We start from the raw sequence: 21,927 nt of genomic DNA on the forward strand, positions 1-21,927 counted from the left end.
CGGTTGAGTTGTTATCTGCTTTGGGCACCTTATGGAGTTGCAAGATATGGATTCTCTACATCACTGTTTCTCAAACAGTGAGTCAGCCAGGAACCCACCATGGGCCACTTTCAGGTGGGCCACAGTGCCACAGACTGCCCTGCCCCTAACAGTGGCATAACCTTTTGGTTGGACTGATGCCAGTACCAGCAACACTTTATGTTTATGGAAGACAATCTTACTTGGCTACAAGTGATCGCCAAAGAAGAAGAAGAACATGCTGAGTAGAGGGAGACAAAGAAGGGAAGGAAGTGCTTCCTCTGAGGGCAAAGGGCCAGAAGAGATGTTGAAGGAAATTAGAAAATGAGATAAGAAGTTCATATTTATTATGAACAAACAAAGTGGAAATAGAAAGGAAAGGGATAAAAGAGGAAAGCTGTTATAGGAGAAAGAAGTGAAAAGGACCAGGGAGGAGGGATGAAAGAAACTTGCAGAGTGGGGTTTGGGGAGCAGGGAGAATAGGGTACAAACTGGAGAATGGGAGAATAAATTACCAGAGATTTGGTTTTTTAAAACAACAACAACAACAACAACACCGAGAGGTATGTGGAGGTAGGAAGAGTTAATATAAAAGAATCCATTTAGAGCCTCTGGATCAGCAAATTCTTCCTAAATTGGAGAGTCACAATACCTCACAGCAAATGTTTGCACTTAGTCTGAAAAAAGCTGGGCTATGGAACTCCTTGCTACAAAAAAAAAAAGGCTATGGCAAAGAATTTACCAATTTCCAAAGATGTATTAGGCATCAGTTGACAGTAGTGTAAGTAATTGCCAGCATATAATGCCAAATTTTATCTCCAACTGCCACCATATTGACTGGCTCAGTCCCAGTACCACATTTTGTAACTAGTGGGCCTCATTAATATGCAACCATCTGAAGTGGTTGAATACCCTAGGGTATTAAGCCTGAGAATCTATGTTCTCGACAGATACATATGTATTAAGTCCACTTGGGAAACAATGGTGTAACTCAAACACTATTTTAAAGACTTGTTTTCCCTCAGCCAGACTTAGGTTGGTTTTAGACAGTAGCACCCCTGCTGCTGAAGAGTTTGGATCTCATATAAATTTACAACAGCTTAATTTACGCCGGTTTGCTTTACACCAGCTTCTTGTACATAAGATTGCTCACTAGCACTGTTTCAGCAGTTGCAATTGAATTAAATAGGCTCTGGTTTATAAAGGTTTCTAACTTTATATCATAGTCATTTGTTTTTAATGTGCTGCAAGATTCTTGGCAGTTTTTCTATTCTAGAGCCTTATTTACCTATTCAAGACTATGTCAGTTCAAAACTGTTAAATATTTCACAATTGAGCAGGTATGAAATCTGATGTGAACTCCATTAGTCTCTAACAAAGTTCCCTTGGATTAAAAACTGCTTCAGTAACAGTATAATGCTATATTGGTCTACTGTTTTCAAAGGGGCTTATTCCCAGTTGAGTGGATACAGTATATGATTGCTGTCTAAAACATTCAGGTGTTTAGTTTAAAAACCAAAAACAAGTTTGGCTGAAAAACCAAAAGATGATTTTCTAAAATACACAGAGATCTGTATGCTTACCATAGTGTTCACACATTACAAAATGCCAGTTGTTCCTAAAATTTGGGTGGCTGTAATGCTGAGTCCCCATCCCCTTGAGACAGAAAAATATATTATTATACTTTAGGAGTAATATGTCAACTTGTGCACTTCTACATGGATGCTTTAGATTAGATTCCTGCATTGCAGGAGGTTGAACTATATTGATCCTTGTGATCCCTTCCAACTCCACAGATTCTAGGATTCTATACATACACAGTGCAGTTTTCTTGGATCCAAACAAGAATTCTTGTTATGATTCTCTGCCATGGTCATTAAGGAAATCACCCCCTGGAGCTAGCAGAAATAAGCTAATGGGACTTTGTTCAAAATAAACCCTCTCAAAATCGCACCACAATATAGCAGGAAACTCAGGGAACTTTGAAAGTCCAGCACTGTATGTGGTCTGAGGCTCAGTAAAAAGGAATGTAAATTTTTTTTAACCAATTGCGAAGACCTTCACACACAGAGAGAGAGAGATAAGGAAAGGGTCCTCGATTCAAGGAGAAGAACACTTGTGCTTCCTGGCAGGCAGGCCCCGGGAATATTACAGCATAGGTTATCTGCAGGAGATGAGAAGTCGCATTGCTGCTGGGCTGTTCCTCATTCCGACGCCGCCTCCTTCCAGGACTAAAGGTTGCCTTTTGCGGAACCGGGCGCCTCTCCTGAACTTTGGACGCGGGGCCCGTCGCCTCATCCAAGGCTGCCTTGCAAGAAGCGGGGGCTTGTTCCGCATACCACCCCCCCCCCAAAAAAGTACTTAGTCATTTTCCCCCTCACACTATCTCCCTCCTAAACCCCGCGGGAGAGTTGCGAGGGGAAAGTTGAGAAGCTTGTGAAAATGAGGCGGGGAGCCGGTTTCCTTCTCTTCTCGGCAGAAAAGTCGAAGAGGCGACTAACTCCCCCCCCCTCCATATATCGTGTTCCTTCTCCTTCTCCCTCATGACTCCATTTTCTCCAACTTTCTGTCATCGTGATTGCTCCCCTCACAGAGGGCGCTTCCAGGAGACGCTGCCTGTGTAACGTTCTTCCCCACCTCACGTTTCCCGCGCTTTTCTTGCTAGGTGGCTTCTATGCTCGGCTTCTCACTGGGGCGCTTTCCCTCACGATTGCTTCCTCTCTGCTTTTCGAGGTAGCCCTCCCAGTAAGAGGAGAGATCCACCTCAGGACGCACAGATCTTTGGAACAGATTCAAAGGCTGCCCTGCAAAACTCTTCGCAGCTCGACCATCAGAGCCAAACTAGACTTTCTGGGCAAATGGTGGCTGGCAGCAGGAATGTGGCATACATACAGCAATAGGCGTCCATAAGCCACAGGAGCCTGCTTCACACACGCACCTGAATCCCTTGATTTCTCTGCACTTTGTGACAAGCAGCTGAATGTGTGAATGGACACAACTGAGCATCGCTGAATATATTATCATTACCATTTTATTTATATGCCACCCTTCCTCTTGACGAGGCAGGGAGCCATGTGATAATAAGCACACCAGCTGTACGCAATAATTACAAGCAGTGCGGCTTTAAACATAACATTATACAGCAGCACAATAGCAACATTGTTAAAAACTAAGGAAAAAACCATCCCTAAAGCCCAAGTGAGCAAAAGTGTTTGTAGTTGACATCTGAAACTTAACAGCCTCGGTGCCCATTGTATTTCCTCAGTCAAGGTGCTGCCACCAAGAAGGTTGTGTCTTGAGTCACCACGCCATGGGTCATGCCCATTGGCAGGATTACGGAATATCTGTGATTGTCCATTCACATATAAGAACCACCACTGGATATTGTGAATAAGTACTGTAATATATGAATAAACAGATTGCCCCAAAATCAACTTCTGTAAGAGAAAGGTTGCATGATTTAGTTCCCGTTTTTCAAGTTTTTCATCTTTCTGCTAACATTAGGCCTGAAGGGGGGAAAGTAAGGGAAGAACTGCAAGAAAAGTAGAACTACTAGTGTCGTCATGTCGTAATAGCATAACTGTCAACAGTAAAATAAGGATGAGGGATTTTCAACAGTCTTCCCTACCCTAGCCTCAAGAGAAAGCTTTCCTTCAGACTTCTGATGCGCTCCCACGTTAGTTTTTTAGGTAGAAATATTTACCTAGGCAGTTGTTTTTAGGAAACAATGTGAATTTAGTTTAAACTACACAACGCTCCTTTTTTCTGTACAATCAACTCCCCTCAGTAAATCCAAGTTCTAATCTCTTACTGGTCATCACTACAATCAGCTTGAATACATAACCAAATAATACCAGTGATATACAATTACTTAAATTTTGAGGGTTATTTGGTCATATATTTGGGTATTCAGTTTTCAGAATGATGTTTGGTGAATGAAAAGTTGGGCTGAAAAGCAGCTTGTGTACTGCTCCTGGCTCTGTTTGATATGACTGAATAAAGAAGGCACTACTGATGTTCACAAAACTGCTTTCTGTTCTACTATGTGCCATGCTCTATAGTCAGAAGTCCCATATGCCATTATTTTATTATTTATCATGATAATTTATTAAATTTGTATACTGCCCTCCATCCGAAGATTACAACATAAAAATACAAAATGAGAACAAAAAGCAATCACACACACACATTTCAAAGACCATAGAATGTTTAATCAGCCAAAGACATGGTTATAGAAATATGATTTTGCCTGGTGCCTAAAGCTATGTAATGAAGGTGTCAAATGAGCCTTCCTGCTGAGAGCATTGCACAAATAGAGAACTGCCACAGAAAAGGCAGCACACAAAGAAGGGCCTCAAATGATCATCACAGGGTCTGTGTCAGTTCATATGGGGAGAAGTGATCCTTGAGGTATTGCTATCCTGGACCATTTAAGGCTTTATAGTCAAAACCAGTACTGTACTTTGAATTGGGCCCGAAACTAAATGGCAGCCAGTGCAGTCAGGCCAGTATTGGTGTTATATGCTCAAACCGTTTTGCCCTGGTGATCAACCTGGTCGACAAATTCTGCACCAGCATAAGTTTCCATACTGTCTTCAGAGGCAGCTCCCCGTATAATGCAGTACAGTAATTCTCTCCCAGTAATGTGCTACTGAAAAACCTAACTTCTTCTGACCTACCCCATCTTTCTTATATTAATTTGCATTTTTTTATATGTACCCTTTCTGATAATCATTTCCCACCCTCCACTTTGTTATAGGTCAGAGGTTACTCAGTTCTTGCAGCTAGCAAAGCAATATGAATGACGTTACGTGCCAGTCTTTGTTTTTCATCAGTCTGCCTGAGCTGCGAAAACTCTGTGCTGTGAAGGTTACACTCAATTCTCAATTGGCAGCAACAGAAATTAGAACAGCACAAAGGAAGATGTGCAGGTAAAGGAAATTTGCTTATTGTATTTTTTGCACCTTTGCTATTCTAATGAAATTCATAGTGGACACATGGTGGAAGGGGGAATGATGATGCTGGGGGGAAGCATGCATTGATGTTTTTACATATAGGTTGCTTATCATGGTTCGATCACAGGCACTGAAACTATCTGCAGAGGGTCCAACAACCCTATTGCAGCTTGCTGAGCCAAGGAACACTCTGTTGTGACTGTGAGAGTTGCTGTAACTCAAGTTCTGATATTCTTTCTTCACAATTCAGGTGCTTTGTATACTAATAAATGCCAAAATGATAAGAACAAGCTGAGTGTATAAAGCACTTGCTGCCCCTGACTAAAGCCAGTTTTAGGCACCCAGTCAATAATGAATACACATTAATAAATATTTAAGATTCAATAAAGATTTTGTTACAACATTACAAAACTTGATGTTACTATGGCACTAACACAATATGCATCGCTTCAAATGATTTCAAAAGTAAAGGACCCCTGACTTAGTCTCCCTCTAAAAATTATAGCCTAGCCTCAGACCACGTGGACCTGTGCTTGCTGGCACATCAGGTCTTAAGAATGGGCCAGTAGAATTTACATATAGAACCGGGTATTGCATCCATACATATGAAATTGCATTTGCTAGGATTTTTGTTTTCTGCTAATTGATCAACTGTGCTTCACTTCCATGAGTAATATCTATGGTAAGATACATGGAATTAAATAATATACATAGTTAATGGCCAGTTATTCTGAGGACACTTAGATGACTGTAAAGCAACATCTTAAAAAATGTTGACTAAAAGAAAAAAAAAATTGTAGAGTGCAATGTACTTTGCGTTGTAGCTTTACTAGTATGGAATCGTGGAGGTTAGTGACAAGTTTTGAATGCTTTACCTAGGCAACTCTTGCATCTGCATCAAGATGTGCTTTCTTCACCTGTTCCTGGAACATTGAATCAAATTTCAGTGGTTATGACGGTCAGTAATAATATTTCTGGTCACTTGTATATAAATTAAGAGTATAGATGGTCCAAGATCCCCTGGACAAGATATTGAGCACACTTATGTCTGAGCTTATGAAGTCAGGGTTTGCCAGGACAAGATTTCCCCAGGGAATAAACTGCCACTCCCCATCCAGGATCTGGAGAACTGAAACCAAGTTGCCAAGCAACAGTGAACTGGTGAGGCTGTACAAGCAGAAAAGTATAGAGGCCTGGTTGCCCTGGCAATTGGAATGACATGGCTCTTTCCTAAAGACCCCAAAGTCTTATAGGACTCCAGGCAACCACAGAAAGCATGAGAGGCCTCCCATCTTTAATTTAAATGTTGATTTATATGGCTGAGGAACAAACATTCTGGCTACAATGGTTGGTTAGATTGGAGGCCAAGAACAAGGAGGAAAAACTGGGAGACATTCAGTGGTAGGCCTGAGGGTCTCAAATTTCAACAGCATCTTGTGTTCAGCAAGCCACCCCCCTCACCTTTCATTCTATATCATAGTTGCAACAACCCCAAGCTCTGCACCCAAAGTGACTGAACCAGTGGCACTCCCCTAGATCCCTAAATCTGTGACATTAACCCCCTATTCTTTCTATCTCATATTATACCAGAGAACAAGCCAGTGATGAGGCTCCTTAGCAGGGCTGCAAATGTACATGCTTACAAAGATAAAGATTATTAGCTGAATTCATGTGATCGATACCTTGATCTTAAGATTAGACTATTACTCTCCAGTCCATAGAAGCGTGTTATACAACCGTAGCATTTGACAGAGTTGCCTTTATCAGCCACCCTCTGGAAAGGTCTTATCCTGAAGTCACAAGGGGACTAAACATAGTGCCTTCCCATTTTCTCTTTCCCTTAAATACATGAGTTTAGAAAGATTCTAAAGACAAACAACTGTCATAAACAAACCAAGTAACATGGTTTCTTTGTAGTGATTTTTGTCATTTAGAGAAAATTTCAACATTTCTACGCATGGGACTGAGACCAATTGCATTTTTCTCAAAAAATGTAAGATTATCTTCATTAAATGTATCCAAACAATATCTATCTGTGATATATTTGTTTGTTTTGCTTGTTTTAGATACTCTTCTATAAGTCAGGAAAATTTCAAGCTTATATAGAGAAAAACAGATCTATAGTAAGTAATAAAAATGTTTTTTCTAAGCCTGGTTACATTGTTTAGCAGTTACATATACTTATTTGTTTTGTTTATTTGCTAAATGTATATACCTCCCATAAAACCTAGCTCTCTGAAAAGTTTGAAAACTTTCTTTATAATTTTCACTTCATTTTCACTTCATTTTTTCGCACAGATTTTCACTTCATTTTTTCGTACAGATGTTATACAATTGTAATAGTATACAACACTTATGTTGAACCAAGAAAAATAACTTGTATAATTTACTGCACACTGGGAAGCTGTGTTAGCACTTTCCAAAGCAAAACTAGATATTTCAATCACATCACTGGGAACTGAATGATTGCTTTTTTTGCTTAGTAGATAACAACTCAGATTGGAACCAACATCGTGGGAGATAAGATTTTACCCTTTGCCCCCACCATGGGTCACCTGCCCAGCTGTTATCTGCCCTAAGAGAGTGTCAATGGCAGCTTCCCTCCTGCAAATAACAGCTCCTCCCTCCCTGGTGGAGACAATCAAGATAAAAACCATGGCAGAGGCAGTGGGTTACATTCCTTCTCTCCACACACTGTGGTCCAGATCTGTATCCTGCCCTTCAAACCATCTGTTTTACTAAACAGAAAACTATCCCACAACTGCCAATTGCAATTGTTGGTCACCCCATTTAGTTTGGCCCTTTGGTAAGGAAGAGCTGCGGCTAGACAGAGTGGAAGGTACTGAGCTGCATGGATCAATCAACTTCATATAGTGTCAATATGCTGTATGATTAGAATATTTTGAAAGAGAAAGCATGTATTTTTTATTGCTTTTTGGTTTATCACACTAGATGGCAATGCCAGAGAGAGTTGTCCCAGCTGTCTTTCAAACCTGCCTGTCCTATACACTTATAGCCAAACTTGCTCCTAATTGGAACCAAGCTGGTCATCTCTTGATACAAGGTATTTATTCTGAACCTTTGACAATCACAGTCCTATGTAGTGTTATATATTTGCTCTATTCTGCATACATTGTCAATTTGCTAGCTTTAGATCTTCTTTTGTCAAGTGATCCTAAGGAAATTTTAAGTGTTACTTTAGAAAATGCTCATGATACCCATGCATATTTGCAAATTCCTTCTGATCTAGGCAGTCACCTCCCCTAGTACTAACTAGTTTGGGAGAGTTGAGAAAAAGGAATAAAGGTCCCATGGGATGCTGACTGAAAAGCACTGAGCTAAACTGCATAGCATGACTAGAACAATAATTTTTGTTCATATTTCATCAGACCACACACTGCTTGTTCACTACTGGAACTCCTGCCAAATGGTATTTGACATGACAGTTGTGCATTTACAGGTTCTAAGAAGATAAAGCACAAAACATATTCACTTCCATACAAAATCCTATGTAAGAAAAGCCTAGACAAGTATGTCAGCTTGTTTGAATTGCCATGACTCCATTCGAGACACTGTTTTTCATTCAGTGAGGCTCAATTGCACAGTCTAGCCAGTGCCTCCTCAACTGCCTGCCCCACTCCCTAGCCATGCCATAACCTTTTGGTGGGACCAATGCCTGCACCAACTCCTTGTATGCTGAATAAAGATGGCCAGGAGACAGAGTAAAGGTAAGGATAGTTTCCACACACCCCCCCAAAAGACCAGAGGAGGTGCTGAAGGTAATTAAAGAGTGAGATAAAAGGTTTTGTGATTGGTGCCCTCAGCCCTCTCTGAAAATAAAAAAAATGTGTACCTTGATCCAAAAGGTTTGACAACCCCTGATTTATTAGACGCTCTGCAAATTCTGTCTAAAATTGGGATGTTGAGTCATAGTACCTCCAGATCAAGTGTCTGTGCTTAGCTTGGGGAAAGCTAAGTTATGGAACTCCTTGTCACAAGGAAAATGCTGTGACAAAGAATTTCCTAAAATGGATTAGATATCAGTGGAAAATGATATCCATCATTGCCAACGGATTATGTCAAACTCTGCTTCCATTTAGCACCATTTTCTTTCTGGCTTTGTCCCTGCACCACCATTCTGTGTCTTGTGGGTCTCAGTAACTTCTAGTCATCTCAAGTTGACCCTGGGGGTGAAATGTTTGAGAACCCAAGCTTCATACTGCATAAGGAATCTATTTTGAAGCAGCCTTAGACTAGAGAAACCAGATCCTTTTCAAAATACTGATTTGTATAGGCTTTGTAAAGGCAGCAGGCATATTTGTTTTATAATATGTACCAATTCCATTTGTTAAGGGAAAGATTTTCTGTCACAAAGGGGAAAGCAAAATGCAGTTGGTAAGTACAATATTGATTGAAGAAAATATATGTTGCCCTCTCAGGACCTGAAATTATTTTGGTGATATGTGTACTCATGTCAGTGTGGTTGAAAAATAATGGAATCATTTGTGCATCAAATGCAGGTACAGAGGATCACCAGCTGAACCTCTACTATGTTTGCTTTGTTGGAACCTGATGAAGATACCTTTTGGTGGAATGTTATGTCAGGCTATTACAAATGTTCAGGCTGCACAAGCATATCAGCTTGCCAGATGGAACAATCCCTCTCCTCTCACCCCCCACACAATGGGGATTCTTTCAAAAAACCCCGCCGAGCCAATTTTGGGGGGCTGAGGAGGGGAGAAAGCCCCATTGGGCACCATGAAGCCCTTGCTGATGGGTTTTATTAGGTGAATCCTGTCATGTATCTTTAAAAGCCTGGTATATCAGTCATCATGAAGGCAGATTATGCATATACTTCCCATTGTCAAGTGGCAATCAGAGGCCAATAAGATGACTGCACATAACGTGCGCATGAAAGGCAGTTGTCAACATGCAGTGATGATAGGAATGCCTATATTATATCACTCCCCAATACAAGGTACAAGTAAACTACCAGGAAAAACCTAGAATGCCCCTTTACTGCTACTAATTCTGTGACCTTTAGGAGATCAACAATTCATGTCTGGAACCATAAGCACTATGGTTTTCCTCAAGCATGGGTTCAAATTCCCTTATAGCTCAAACAACTGTAGCTGCTGCAAACAACCCTTTTGCCAGGAAAAGTGCTAGGGCTACACAGAGAAGGCTGGATGGCTATTTGCTACGTGCTTAAGCTCTTGGATTTGCCAGATTCCTATAGTGTACATTGTTGGTTGGAAACTTTGTTTAAAATTAAGCACAATGTTTTTGCCTATATGTACATGTGATGAAAAGACATAATTATCTGAATATTACAAATTTTATTTTAGTTATGGACATCAATGTATCAGAGACTCAGCTCTGCATTAGTATCGAAGTTTTCACAGTACGTCTGCCACCACCTGAGGTACAGGAGTAAATCAATGTTTTCTACTTGCATTTTAACTAGGCCTGCAAGTCTGCATCCTATTGGGGGTTTATTTATTATTCATGACACTTCCCCTTCCTTACCCTACGCCTTCTCCAAATCTGCTCCAGAGGGTTGGGGAATCTGCAGAACAAATTTAGTGAGTGTGCAGGATGGGGAGTCCCATTCTGCAAAGAGAAATATTTGTACTGGTGAGATCGTTGCTTAGTGCTGTGTTGGTTATAAGCCAATGTACTCATGAAGTTTTGATTTCATAATAAGTAGATTAATGTCGTATAGGTTTTTTTGGTACCTTAATTATTTTAATGCATAATACTTACTTGCCGTATATGTTTGCAGATACTTTGAAAAATTACTTTATTGATTTTTTTTTCTATTCTCAGCTTGAAGAATTTAATATTTCAGCAAACATCTTAAAGAAATTTGACAGTGATAATAATGCTATCATTCAAAAATACTCTATTTTAAGTAACTGGTGCTATGTTTTGCCAAGGTATGTTTTTATATTTCAACAAGAAATGCTAATGAGATGAACAACACATCTCCTGCAATATGTATTAGTAATTATGACTACAGTAGTTTGGAAATTGATTACTCAAGGAGAAAAAACATTTCATGACCAATGTCGACTTTTCATAAGTGTTCATACAAATTCAATTGGCATATTCATTATTTTTTTAAAAAAGGAATTTTTCAAAGTCTATATTTTTATTGCATACTATTTTTAATCTTTACACATTTCCATAGGAAAATTCATTCTATCTATTTTTGCTGTATCAAACTGTAGGTGATATCTGCAGATAAATTTGCGTTACCAGCTTTTTCTGTATGAGAGACTGTCGAAAATGTCACAGCTTTGTAGCAGATAAAATTTTACTGTTAAATTATAAACAAAGAGTGACAGTTCAGTTTCTGATCTACTTCCTGTAAAATAGGCAAATTGTTTCACTAGCCAAGTTAAGTTACAATGCTGTAAATCACTCACTGGTGTGGGTAGACTGTAGGATCATCCAGCACAATTCATATCTATCATGAAAATAACTATGTCCTATTTCATTATATGGCATGGAATTATTATTTTTTAGTTTTCTTTCCTTACTTCTGCACAGCATGAAAATGGGTCAGATCATAAGCATTAGCCACATAATTCCACCCGATACTCCATTCCAGTCATATAGTGATTTGCAGCTGCACTGGGAAAATCTGGTAAGTGAATGCAAATACATAATTTGTTCAATGTTGACTATTTTATATAGCAAGTTCTTAACCTCCTTGTATTTATGTATATATTTTATCTTCAGTATGGCTATATTCTTCCGGAGGATCCTGGGATTTATTGCAACGTTTACTTCAAACTGATAGGGGAGCAACTCTTCACATATCTTTTATAAACTTTAAATTTATGTATTAATTTGTTTCTCCTTTTTGGCACCTACCTAAGATTATGGGCCAAACCTGCTATACACAACGTTTCATAAAATAATCATGCTCAGTAGTTAAAATGATCAAGTAGTTCCATAGTAAATGAAAGTGTCATAATATAAGCCCTTTTTAAGTCTCTGATTTTAGTGAGAACATAAAACTCTCTTAAAAAGGCTATTTCCCATTCCGCATTTGTTAAGTGCAAATAATACTTATCACCACTCTGAATACACATAATTTCATCTTTCTTCTTTCAGTTATAAATCATTTTTTAAACCGTCACATAAACACACAATCAAAATTCTACACCAAAAAGCTAAATCCTGCAACCTAAATTCTGTACAAATTTAGATTTTTTTTCTTCTTTTGCATCATTTATCCTGGTTTTTATATTCATTGGAAGGGGGAAGGAGGTATGAAGGACACTGAAGTATTATCCTGACTATTAGAACATTTTACCTGGCTTCTGATATTTCAGTAGGCAGAAGTTATACAGCTGTAAAAACATACTTGAAAAAAGCATAATGGCCCAAAATTTATTTTTTAAAGTAAGTAAAGGGTGGGTTTTTCAGAAACAGAATTCTTTGTGCTGCACTGTAATGTTCTATGTAGAATTGTAGCAGCTGCAGAGCACTGCATGACATAGAACCACTATTCTTTAGATAACTGAAATACATATGAACATAACTTATTTTGTTTTGTTAAATCTTGATTCAAATTGTCTTCACTTTATTTGTGCTCCATTTCAGTTTTAAGTTGAATCAGCACAGATGCATCAGTTGCTACCACAGATGCATCAATTGCATCAATCGCTATGAAAGTTTAAATGGTCATTGTCAACAGTTATGTGTTTGCCTTTTTGCAGTCTGCACACACTTTTGAGCGTCATTGGTGCTAACTGCCAAGTGATTCCATTCTTCACAATTCTTGCTAAGGGGTAGATATATCATGGCCTTAATCAAGGAAAATTTCCCAGTGAAAGCCTTGTTGCAATAAACAGGAGCTGGAAAGGGGCACTTGTGTGCAGCTTCCATTCATTTCAGTAGACCTTGTGCAGGAGATTGTACCCCCTGTCTTTATCATACACATTGTACAAGGAATGAAGCAACAATTTCTCTGTGTATATTTCTCAAACAATTTATTTCAGTCCTTAACACCAACTCAGATATCCTTTCAGTTGCATACGAAGTCAGCCAGTGCAGTACTTTCCTAGAGTAGATTTAGAAGGTGTTCTAAGTGCTTTTGCTGCTGATCTGAAGACTGTCATTCCACACATTTGTGGGCTTCCTGTTAAAATGATAAGTAAAGCATTATATGCCACCAAAGATCTTACCCAATCATCTGTACAGGTAAAGGCTATTTAAATATTCCTGTTGAAATTCCTGGATGTATTGTTAATGGATCTTGGGAATAGTTTTAGAAACTTTGGAAGACAGCTACTGTACTTTGGTTTTTGCCATTGTGGCACATAGAAGCCATCTCTTTCTGCTCTTATAACAGTGGGATAATATATGAAGTGGCTGAAGTAAGAGGGTGAACAACTAAAGTAGACACAGCAGTCACGTGGAAACCAAAGCAGCCCACATAATTTTTACTGTGACAACCAGAGATGTAATGGTTGCTCTTGTTGCTGGCATGATAACTGCAAATAGTTATGTGCCTAAAATAATTCTAGGTCTTCCTAGTTAGGATCTCTGATTATTAAGAGCAGTTTTCCACTGATTTGTGGGAAAACTAGTAATAACTTCAGAAACTAGTAATAACTTCAGAAACTAATCATTGTGCTATTTATATGGTATCCTCCCCCAACATGGCAGGGCACCCAGCAGTCTTAAACTATGCAGTTTATTTGATTTAATGCCTTGCATGCTTGCTTGTTTTTTTACTTCATCCACACGATGTTGTCCTCATTCAAGTAGCAGCCCACACTTCCCGTCCCAAGTAATTATATACAAAACCTGTTAATGGTACATAATGTATTTCAAATTACTCTGTGGTTTCTCGGTTTTTAGAAAGTTAGCTCCAAACCAGCCAATCTCACTGGAAAAAGGAACTGCAAGGTAAATTTGACTCAAGTAATTCCAAAAAAAGGCATGCTCAGTCCTTCAGCATGTGCTATAGAAAATAGCCACAAGATGGAGCTTAAAGCCAACCAACCAAAAACAGATATTTTTACTAATCTCAGTTTACTAGCAGAAGACAAGAACATTGAGGCTCCAGGGAGAAAAGTGTATAGCAGGAAACAAGAAAAAACTTCAGAAGAATCTGCAGGAATGCTAAACTCAAATATATCTTTTAAAACGTCAAATAATACTTTAAGAAATTATTCTACCAGAATCATACCCATCTTTAAAGGAAAGCTATTGCAGATGGATAAGCAGGCCACAAAGGCCACCCATGAAAAGAAATGGCAGAATACTTCTAAAGTAATGAACACAGCTGCTAAATTGGCTGTATTCAAGTCTAGTTCAGATCAAGTTAACAAATTGTTACGTGATGCATCATTAAAAAATACTACAAACGGAAGAGCTCTTCAGATACAGACTGGAAAAGCCAATGTTAAGTCTACTAAACTTGCATTAAAGGAGAAAAATGAGAATTATGGACACTTGGCAAATTATGCTTTAGCTAATGGAGCAGTTTTAGACAGGGATTCAAGTAAATTCAAATCCATAAGACTAAATTCCTCATTGAAATCACCTAGTGACCTTGCAGTGCATCATGTATCAGTTGTCCACCAGCATCTGAATACACCTTCAAATTTCACAACAAGCCAGAATGCCTTGACCACTGAGTCAAAGAAATCCCATCCCTGCATGTCTCACTCAGATGTGGATGAGGGAAATCCCAGAATATTTCACAATCAAATACAAAGCTCAGCTGAAGAAGAGAAAATGAATGCTTACAGTTTATGCAGCTCAGTACACAGAAGGGCCAAACAAGGAGATCACAAAGAATCACTAGGAATATCCCAGCAAGCTACCATTAAGACTACTAGTCATCATCTGCAGGGCAACTGCCTACAGGTATACCAAGTAATAAAGGTATTTAATCCATTTCAGCATAGGAGTTTCCTCATACTGCCGATTCAAACAAAGACAGCATAGAAAGAGGGGGGGGGGTCATTTTGTGTCAAATTTCAGGTATATGTATTAGGTATTGATTGTACCACCCATGCTTAGCCAGCAGTTTCTTACAAATACCTTCCCTATCTGAATATCAGGTGCTTAGCTCAGGCTGTGTGTACCTGCTGTATGGCCTGTGGGAATCATATGGGCTTAATTAGCGCTGCTGAGCCCATCAGAAAATAAAACAAATCTGTGCAGATGTGTCCTTAGAAAAGGATGTGGAACTTGTCCTTCAGATGTTTCTAGACCGCAACCCACATCATCCTTGACTGTTACCTATGCTTGCTGGGATGATGGGAGTTGGAGTCAATAACATCTGGAGGGCAACACAGTTTAGCTACTTCTGCCTTAGAAAAGAATTTGAACACCATACTGATACTGCCTGGTTAAAACTAAGGGCCTCAACCTGATCAGTGCCTAGATGAGAAAGTGCCTGGGAGTTTTTCACTATGTGCTTTTTGAAGGGTAAGTGAGACTACCCTTTTCATTTATTTTGATGCTGGTCTTTTTCTACCAGACAAATGAATAACATTTTTTCATTAACTTCAGTAAGAGTATTATTGGGTTGCACTGCATAGATTACACTTTAACCACTTGTTTCCTTAGATGGCAAAGCAAGGTCAGCTCATATTGTCTTTGACATTAGCATGACACTCTTAAAAGAGAATTAAACGTATTACAAAATGTACATATAAAATGTATATTAAATGGCATGATCAGACTTTCAGTGGAGTGCTGTAAAATTCAAAGCTTTCTTATACTCGGGGCTAGCACTAAACATGTAAACTACCTTTACCATCTCTTCTGTTACTCTCCTTAAGCCGATAGCAAGTATAATAATCCTGTGTGGATTTCCCTTTCCTCCAATAAGTCCAGATGGTTTCCATATATCTCCTTCGTAGATAACATCACTCTTTCTATCATAATTTTTGGCATTTATCGCTCTTAAGTCCCACCGAAGAGTTGATCCACGATATGTAAACAACTCTATTTCTCTCTTTCTCCTCCCAGACCCAAGAGCTCCAACAATGCCTCCCAAAATGGTGACAGCATTTTTACCTGCGTCATTCCAAAACTCTTAGCTTTCCAGCTTCATCTTGAAACATTGCTTTGGATCGAAAGTTTATCTCCACACAGCCTTAAATCCACAGCTTAAGTCCTTAATTTCTGACTCATTAGGGGAGGGGGTTCTTGTTAAATCACATAGAAAAAAGGGAAGGCAAGTTTTTCCCCCCTCCCCCCTCAGTCATTTGTCGTACCGTATCTTGACGTATCTTCTCATATTTTATTCTTGTCTTGTTATCAGAGATCTCTTCTGTCAGCAGTCTTACTCCCCTTTTTCCTTGAAGCATGTGCAATTAATCTCGTCCAAATTGTTTCTTTTAAAGATCGTTTCAACTAGCGGCGCAAATCAGGGACGGCGTCAAGGAGTGCCGGAATCCCACAGGAGGGCTTTGTGCCTAGTGCCCCCACCCCCACAAATTTGGGGGTGGTATAGGGCACAGCAGGCAAGGGCCGTCCCCCCCCACAATCCTGGGGGGTTAAGGAGGCTAATTACCCCCATCATAGCCTCCAAATTACCTTGTGTGGGTCGGAGAGATGTTATTGTCAGCCATCTTCCGATGCGCCACCTAGGAAAAAGAGAAATTATATGAACAAGTTATGATGTGGAAACACCAAGATAAGACTGGATAGAATTATGAACTTTGTTTGGACTGATTGGGACTGATTTGGAAATTAACGCAGTAATAAGAAGATGATCTGAATCCCCCTTTGGATCTTGAAGTATGGGTTCCCCCAACAAAATTTAAAAATTTGGCTTTGTAAATTTGGAATTTATGCGATGTGATTTAATTTGATGTGATTGGCCAGTTAATAAAAAATATTTTTTTAAAAAAATGTAAACTACCTTGCCAAAGGCATCTGCTTTCTTTCCAGTTTATTTATTTTAACAAAATTTATATATGGCGCCACTTTGTAGTAAAACTTGGAGCTGTTTACAAGAAATATTATCAATAAGAGCAGTTAAAAACAAGTAAAAAGAATTAAAATTAACAGTAAAAAAGATTAAAAGTTTTCCACAGAATGTACTGTAATGATAAGACACATCACACTATACGTATTTTTTAAAGTTCCATTTCCAAGGACATTTGTAACCATGTATGATTGTAAATTAATGGCGAAATATCTTATTTTATTTTAAGATACCTAAGACAAACAAGTCATCCCATTGCAAAGATACAAACTCAACTCAGATTTTGTCAAAGATGGAAACACACTTGGCATCTGCATCAAACAGAAGTGGAAAAAGACAGCAGTTAAAGGTTTAGTAATAGTATTTATAGGCATGTTAGTGCAAGAACAAGGAAAGGGAAATTTGCCGTATTGACTCATACATAAAACAGATAATGGAAAGCACCACATTAAGAACAAGGTCTTATTCAGAAATGTTTATAAGAGGTTTTGAGGTTTTTTTAAGCAAATTAATTAAGTCTAGAATATCATTCATACTTCCCAGTCCCATATTCTGATTCTCCATTACGTGGTAATTTTGACTGAAATATTTGCTTGTTTATAGTAAAACCTTTCAATTCCATGGCCTAAAACAATGTGGCTAGTTTTGATTTTAAGTTAATCAAAACGTTTAGAATGATATCTTAAATATTTTGCTAGTCACATGTAGTATGCTCATTACTTCAACATTTCAGCATAAAAATATGTAATAGGTAGGAATGACATTTGTTAGGGTAGCTCTTGGCTGAATGCAACTCAGTTCAAAGTATTTTGATTTTCTTAATTGTAAATGTAATTTGCTTTAATGCTTTAACATGTTGGCAGGAAAAACAAGTGAGTTACTCAAAGCCAAAGAAACTAAGAACCAGTAAGCTATCAAACTAGAATAAGTATTTAGAGATGAAAGAAAGAAAAAACTGGTATGTAAGCACTAAATTGTACTTTCTTTTATTATAACCCTTCCTATGATCATAGCTATTGATGAAATAAATATCACATAAGGTTTTTTTATTTGCTACTAGATTTCTACTTATATGGTGCTTCTCAGCTATTTTGCACTTATTACCACAAGCCAAGAATTGTATTTCCTTGTTTTCAAGCATTCCTAGTACTTTTCTTTTGTTAGAGTGCAAAGACCCATCTCTATGCAGATGTGCAAATAAATCTAATATGACAAAAGCCCAGAAATACAAACAGCTCCCTGCGCAGAACATGAATTTACCTTCTTTCCACTGGAAAGTTCATGGTCAGAGGTTGGGGGGGCAAGGAGGGATCTGTGTTGCTTATGCAAAGCCATGGGCAGCATATTCAAAATGGCAATGTAACACAAAATGCAAAACAAAAGTAAACAGATGTGTGGTCATTGTAGAACAATATGTGTTGGTTACAAGGAAATTATAGATATACAAAAGGAGAATTTCTGGGTGTCAGGATCCAAGGTTGGAGCAACTATTCTTGGGTGAGAGAACCTCAGCAGAAGTTTAAAATCACAAAATATGCAGCAAAGTAAAGCATAGAAATATAAGCTATTAGACCTTTAAAATATGGCCTTCTAAGTTCCTTCTAAAGTTCCCATCTTCCTTCAGCATAGAAAAAGACCCCACGTTCAGTAAGTTTAAAAATGGTTTACTTATAAATTCTCCAAAGGTCAGGTTCATGTGCGTTTCTATGCATAAGTCAGAAAACAAAGGCGGTAAAACTTGGATTGGTTACAGTGGTGAAATTATTGGCATAGGAACACAAAAATGGTTTGTAAGAGCCATGTAGTCTGAGTTGCAGCAACCAGCTCAAAACCTCTTCACACACTGAGCTTCTCAGGTAGACTGAAGGGGAACAATAAGTTTGATTACCCTTCTCCCAATGTAAGGAGGAGTGGCCTAGCTAAGCCTGACAGGAGAGCTTACTCTATGGCATTAATCCCTTCATGCTTTAATTAGATTAATGTGAGGCTGGTTATCCCACAATATGTGGGAACAGCAACCAAACCAGAGGGCTAGAGTATGGTGCAGATGAGCCCTCTCACCCTCAGAGGCTCATGAGCTATATTGGAATTGGGTTATCTGTGCTTTAACTCCTAAACTCTCTTTGATTTTTGTAAGTTGCAGTTTTTGTGTGTGTATTGTACAATATGAAGCATTGTATGGCTATGTGAGAATATGTTTAGAAATAGTGTTGGCTTAGGGGGAGTACGAAACACACAAAACATTCTTGGCACTGCCTAACTAGTTGTTATTTTGTTATTAATCAACTTTTGAAGATTTTTTTCTCTTTGCCACCATATCTTTATGATAGTTCTAAATTGCAAAGAGCATGACAGCATAGTTATATTATGTATTTTATTTTTCCACAGCTGTGAAAGCAAGGCCATGTGATTGTATTAAAAAAATCAAATTGCAAAAGACTTTGCTCAGAAGATGTGAAATAGCCAACCTAGTTGATTTTTACCTGTTTTAAAACTGTTCCATTAATAAGGTTTGTTTCATCTGAAAAAGTGGTTTTTTTAAAAAATAAAATTGTCTGCATTGTGATATTCTTTCCTTTTGTATCACATGTAAGTCTCATATGTGTCTAATTTTGATTGATCTATGTGGTAATAAATGTTGCAGTGCACATTTTGAAATGATTTTACAGTATATTGTATAAATGCATTTTCTCATTGTATTCAATGTGTTCAGGATTCAAACTCCACTATGTATCTGCATGCATATGGGGAAGTGACAGTGTCTCACACCTCTCACAATACTGCTTTGGACCCCCAACCTTAAGAGGTGATGACATTTCAGGGGCTTTTGAAAAGCTCTCCTGTGTGAGAGGAAGCCCAGTACTGTATATATTTCTGTGAGTAGTTATAGATGGGTGATACTGACTGAAATAGAGTAGGGGCTCTGTGCTGCCACCTGCTGCAAATGGAATCAAATGTTTATAGACGTACTGAAATGTCTCCTGGAGTCTTTCTCGTCACCAAGTGGTGAGAAGCTTGAATTATTAATCCTTCATTTGTTAATTCAGTCAGAGTTCTTAGCCTGATTTGAAGCATTTAACTTATTGAACAACTTAATTTTCATTCCAGCCAAAGTTCATTCCAAGTATAGCTATATACATGCATATGCTATACTTTTTTTAAAAAAAATAGTATATGTGAAAAGAGTAAAACATTGTTTTAAGGCAAACAATTCACAATGGGTAGTAACTTTGGGGTCATACTTTGTTGCCAAATTACAAAGTGCTGATGTATGAATTATTTTCATTTTGTATCTTGGGTTCCCATGTCATAATCTATCACAGAAAGACCCATTTACACTTATGTGAAGAGGCTGCCAAAATTTAATTGGCTTTAATTGTCTACTGTAATTAAGTACTGAATATTCCACTAATTAAACAATTGTCTTCTGTTTTAAAAGGATTGGAACCCTGTCTTGTGAACTTTCAATTTAGTGGGCAAAAGGAAGGTGGCACAATGCCTTAATAAATCAGAAGTTGGCACAACTTCTGATTTGGCTGTAATATAACCAAAAAGCACACTGAATGTTTTAACAAAATCCGACCCATTATTTAAAAACATCAATGTAAAGAACTCATGTGAATCATACAAGAATATTAATATGAGACAGGATGCAGACATGATTAGTAGTGCCATTCTTACCTGCTAAAAAGCATCAAGCTACATGTTAATTTGTGTTAGAATCTTGGGTTTAGGATCTCCACATCTATGTCTGTATTTTTAAAAGGTAGCTATGGATACCTCAATCTGGTCTAGTTTTTGTGGTTGCAGTCAGATGAGGGGGCAATGCAGCTGCTTTTTTTTTTTTTTTTTGTAAAGAAAATACTGTGGGGACTCTCAAGCATGGGATTCAAACATGCGTTTAATATAGTTTAACCCATACCCACATTGAATGCAGTGGGGCTTCCAAGTAAACACACAATACCTATGAGTCCACAGTTTCATAAATGATCAGTATAAGAGAGGTGTGCTGGATCAAGTCACAGGCTTATATAGTGGTACCTCAGGTTACATACACTCCAGGTTACATACACTTCAGGTTACAGACTCCGCTAACCCAGAAATAGTAAAGGACCCCTGATCATTAGGTCCAGTTGTGACCGACTCTGGGGTTGCGGCACTCATCTCGCTTTATTGGCTGAGGGAGCTGACGTACAGCTTCCGGGTGATGTGGCCAGCATGACTAAGCCGCTTCTGGCGAACCAGAGCAGTGCACGGAAACGCTGTTTACCTTCCCGCCAGAGCGGTACCTATTTATCTACTTGCACTTTGACGTGGTTTCAAACTGCTAGGTTGGCAGGAGCAGGGACCGAGCAACGGGAGCTCACCCCGTGGCGGGGATTCGAACCGCCAACCTTCTGATCGGCAAGTCCTGGGCTTTGTGGTTTAACCCACAGCGCCACCCGCGTCCTGAACCCAGAAATAGTACCTCAGGTTAAAAACTTTGCTTCAGGATGAGAACAGAAATCGTGCTCCGGTGGCACGGTAGCAGCAGGAGGCCCCATTAGCTAAAGTGGTGCTTCAGGTTAAGAACAGTTTCAGGTTAAGAACGGACCTCCGGAACAAATTAAGTACTTAACCCGAGGTACCACTGTATTTTCATCTTTCCCAGAGTGGTCAACCAGATGTCTATAGGGCTAGAAACTAAACATGAAGACAATAGTTCCCTTCCACCATTGTTCCCCAACTGCTGGTATTGAGGCTGTGTACGTACAACAGTTTAAAGTGGATATGAGGCATCACCTGCGTGCATGTTTTTCACATTTTCCACACGATGTCCTCATTCAACTGGCAGCCCACTCTTTGCCTTCATTTAATTCAGATTTTCCCCAAAATGTGGGCAACAAAGTGAGGGGGGAAAACTTTAAATTTCATGTTAACCACCTGTAGATGTACTGAAGTGCATTGTGTGAGCAGGGTTTTCTTACAGAAGTACCAATGCTT

General features: G+C 38.8%; 1 protein-coding gene across 6 annotated transcripts; it reads left to right on the forward strand.

Moving 5' to 3' along the window:
- The first annotated feature begins 1,647 nt into the window (after window positions 1-1,647).
- On the forward strand, window positions 1,648-20,385 carry LOC310848188 (uncharacterized protein C18orf63). Of its 6 annotated transcripts, none has more exons than XM_083746926.1 (15): window positions 1,659-3,707; window positions 4,778-4,949; window positions 5,853-5,931; window positions 7,040-7,096; window positions 7,926-8,037; window positions 9,327-9,368; window positions 10,322-10,398; window positions 10,803-10,912; window positions 11,529-11,625; window positions 11,721-11,797; window positions 13,007-13,190; window positions 13,854-14,885; window positions 17,174-17,293; window positions 17,808-17,902; window positions 19,333-19,495. In XM_083746926.1, the coding sequence occupies exons 2-14, from the start codon at window positions 4,816-4,818 to the stop codon at window positions 17,865-17,867; spliced, it is 2,181 nt and encodes a 726-aa protein (XP_083603052.1). In that variant the 5' UTR covers window positions 1,659-3,707; window positions 4,778-4,815; the 3' UTR covers window positions 17,868-17,902; window positions 19,333-19,495. The 6 variants fall into 6 exon arrangements, with proteins under 6 accessions (XP_083603057.1, XP_083603055.1, XP_083603052.1 ...); XM_083746927.1 differs by having other exon boundaries at window positions 1,659-3,216; XM_083746928.1 differs by having other exon boundaries at window positions 1,659-2,255.
- Window positions 20,386-21,927: the final 1,542 nt, after the last annotated feature.

The sequence above is a fragment of the Podarcis gaigeae genome (assembly GCF_964106915.1).
Source record: "Podarcis gaigeae genome assembly, chromosome: 7".
Classification (NCBI taxonomy): domain Eukaryota; kingdom Metazoa; phylum Chordata; class Lepidosauria; order Squamata; family Lacertidae; genus Podarcis; species Podarcis gaigeae.

What these genes read in the sequence shown, in the direction of transcription:
- LOC310848188 (XM_083746929.1), top strand. Translation starts at nt 4,816, where the DNA reads ATGAATGACGTTACGTGCCAGTCTTTGTTTTTCATCAGTCTGCCTGAG. An exon ending in GCACAAAGGAAGATGTGCAG is followed by an intron (nt 4,950 to 5,852) that starts GTAAAGGAAATT and finishes TGCTTTACCTAG; the next exon opens with GCAACTCTTGCATCTGCATC. An exon ending in TTACCCAATCATCTGTACAG is followed by an intron (nt 13,191 to 13,853) that starts GTAAAGGCTATT and finishes CTCGGTTTTTAG; the next exon opens with AAAGTTAGCTCCAAACCAGC.